General features: G+C 18.6%; 1 protein-coding gene across 1 annotated transcript; it reads right to left on the reverse strand.

Moving 5' to 3' along the window:
* Positions 1-1424: 1424 nt before the first annotated feature.
* Positions 1425-2387, reverse strand: PRSY57_0024000 (gametocyte associated protein; the record flags this gene model as incomplete). Its single annotated transcript, XM_012905153.2, has 1 exon — positions 1425-2387. The coding sequence occupies one exon, from the start codon at positions 2385-2387 to the stop codon at positions 1425-1427; it is 963 nt and encodes a 320-aa protein (XP_012760607.2).
* Between the last annotated feature and the right edge of the window lie 579 nt (positions 2388-2966).

The raw sequence follows: 2966 nt of genomic DNA on the forward strand, positions 1-2966 counted from the left end.
ATCTTATATTTTTCCTTTCAAAAAAAAAAATTCCAAAAAATATAAATCATGCACATCTTCATTTCTTAAAAAAAAAAAATTATATATTTAATAGTTCAATATATTTATGTATTTCTTTTTTGATATATTCTCATATTCCAATTGTAATATAAGTAGATTTATATTTCCTTGTATAACAAAGAAAATAAAAGTATGGCTATATTATATACATATTAGCTTCATGAAGTATTATATATTCAACTACTTATATACTAACATTCATGTTGCTTTCTTTCCTAAATTTTATATATAAATTCAATAGGTTTACAAAAAAGTCTTTTTAAAAGTACTAATTATAATAAATTTTATTTTATAGTAAATATAATGTAAAAATATTACAGTATATTACTCTTTTATATTATATTATATTATATCATATTATATTATATTATATTATATTATATTATATTTTCATTTTGTTTTATTTTATAAATTTTTTTTTTTTTTTAAGTGTTATTCAAATGCTATATATGTTGATTGATTAATAAATACATTTGTGCACACATTAACACGAAACATTATATATATATATATAATAAAATAAAATTAAAATATATATATAGAACATAATAATAAATATAAAGATAAAAATACATATATATAATATATATATATATATAATGAATACTTCTTAATTAATAATTTAAATAAGAATAATTAATTCACACAATATATATTTTTTTTTTTTCATCATAAAGGAATATATAAAATTTTATATAATAATGATTAAACATTAGAATAAAAAATTTCATGTATATATTCTTATTCATATTAAACATGATGCCAAAAATATACTTAATTAATCAAATGAAGAAATGAATAATAATAATAATCATAAAAAAAAGAAAAAAAAAAAACATATATATGCAATTAAGTATTAACAATATTATTTGATAATAAAAAAAAAAAATAAATAAATAAATAAATGCATACTACAACCAAAAATGTATATGCGTATATAATGCCTTCATATCAATATATCCTTTTTCTGTAAAAGAAAAAGAAAAAAAAAAAAATTATAAAAGGATATTTAATTTTAATTTCTTTTACATAAATGGATATGCAAGCAATTATATTATATCATATTATGAAAACTTTATTATATCCTCCTATCATATATTACATATATATATATATATATATATATATATAACTTAGTGATATTAAATGATATGATCCTTTTATTATTTCATTGTTTTATTATTTTATTGTTTTATTATTTTATTATTTCATTATTTAATATTTGTTTATTTCAAAATGATCTTATTTCATAAAATCATTTTTAATATATTTTTTTTTTTTTTTTTTTCTTAAAAGGATGCATAACTTTCCTAAAAATATACACTAAATACAACAAAATGAAATATATATTCATATTAATTTATTTAAAGTATATCTTCGTCTCTACATATATCAGAAACACGTTCAACTATTCTAGATGCTAATGCATTTGTATAACTTTCATCATAAGTATTTTGAATTCCCAATAGTTTTTGATTCAATTTTGTTTTCACATATTCTACATTTAAAACGTTAGATATATTATTCCTTTTTTCTGGATTACTAACTTTTTTCATTATATCCTTAGATAATGTATTTTCTATTTCATAAAGTTTCATCATGCGTTCCATTACTTCAGCTGTAGTACCCTGAGCAAGTATTTCATCATGTCTTTCTTTTGTTCTACGAACTTCATTTGATACGGTTCTATTCGATAAGGTTATACCTTCAAGATACATTTGTTTTCTTATAATTTTTTCTATCATTTCAACATTAGTATTAAATTGCTCACCAATGGTAGTTACAACATTGTGGTTAGAAGTAACACCATCATGGTTAGAAGTGATACCATCATGGTTAACAGTAACACCATCATGGTTAGCTGTAACATCATCATGGTTAGAAGTAACATCATCATGGTTAGCTGTAACATCATCATGGTTAGCTGTAACATCATCATGGTTAGAAGTAACATCATCATGGTTAGAAGTAACATCATCACTGTTTTCATTAGAATTTTCATTTTTATAAGTTTCTTCAGTTAACCAAATCAATGTATCTAAAAATCCTCTAAAAAAACAATCATGGAGTCGATCCAAATGAGTATAAGTCGATCTTCTACGGAATCTTAACAAATCATTTCTACTATTCCATATTCCCTGTACCCCTCCATTAGAAGATAATATTCTGCCCTTCGCTTCATAGTTATTTTGACTCTTCTCTTCTGATACTATATTCTGCTTTGATACTAATCCATTTGACACTGTATCATATATAAATAGGAGGTTTGCGCATATTATTACAAAGATTAAGTTGATACAATAAATCTTACTGTAACTTCTCCTCATTTTTATCATACAAAATTAGAGTAAATTAAAGATATTAATATATAAATAATAGTAACTACCAAAATATATATATATATATATATATATATATATATATATATATGATACTTCTTTTTTATATTTTATATAAAATTTGTAATTTCTTCCTATAAATATTTATTTATATATTCATAAAAATTATTTACAAGGCATAATTTTAAAAAGTAATACAAAAAAAGTATAAATAAACAATAATAAAGAAAATTTTATTCAAGTCATATAAAATATTTACAAAATATGTAATTTATTTATTTTATATATATATATATATATTAAATTTATTTTATTATAATTATTTATTTATTTTTTTTTATTTTTATTTTTTTTTTTTTTTCTAATTCAAATAAATATATTATTAAATAAAAGAAAAAAAAAATAATAAAATAAAATTATAAAATTATCTCGTAATGCATTTACTTTTAAATATAATATTTATCATTATTTGGTCTTATTCATATAAATAAGCCTTGAAAATAATTTATTCATAAATGGTTACAAAAATATAAAAGTACATTATTAACGTATTTTAGATATCCAAAT

The sequence above is a fragment of the Plasmodium reichenowi genome (genome assembly GCF_001601855.1).
Source record: "Plasmodium reichenowi strain SY57 chromosome Unknown, whole genome shotgun sequence".
NCBI lineage: Eukaryota > Apicomplexa > Aconoidasida > Haemosporida > Plasmodiidae > Plasmodium > Plasmodium reichenowi.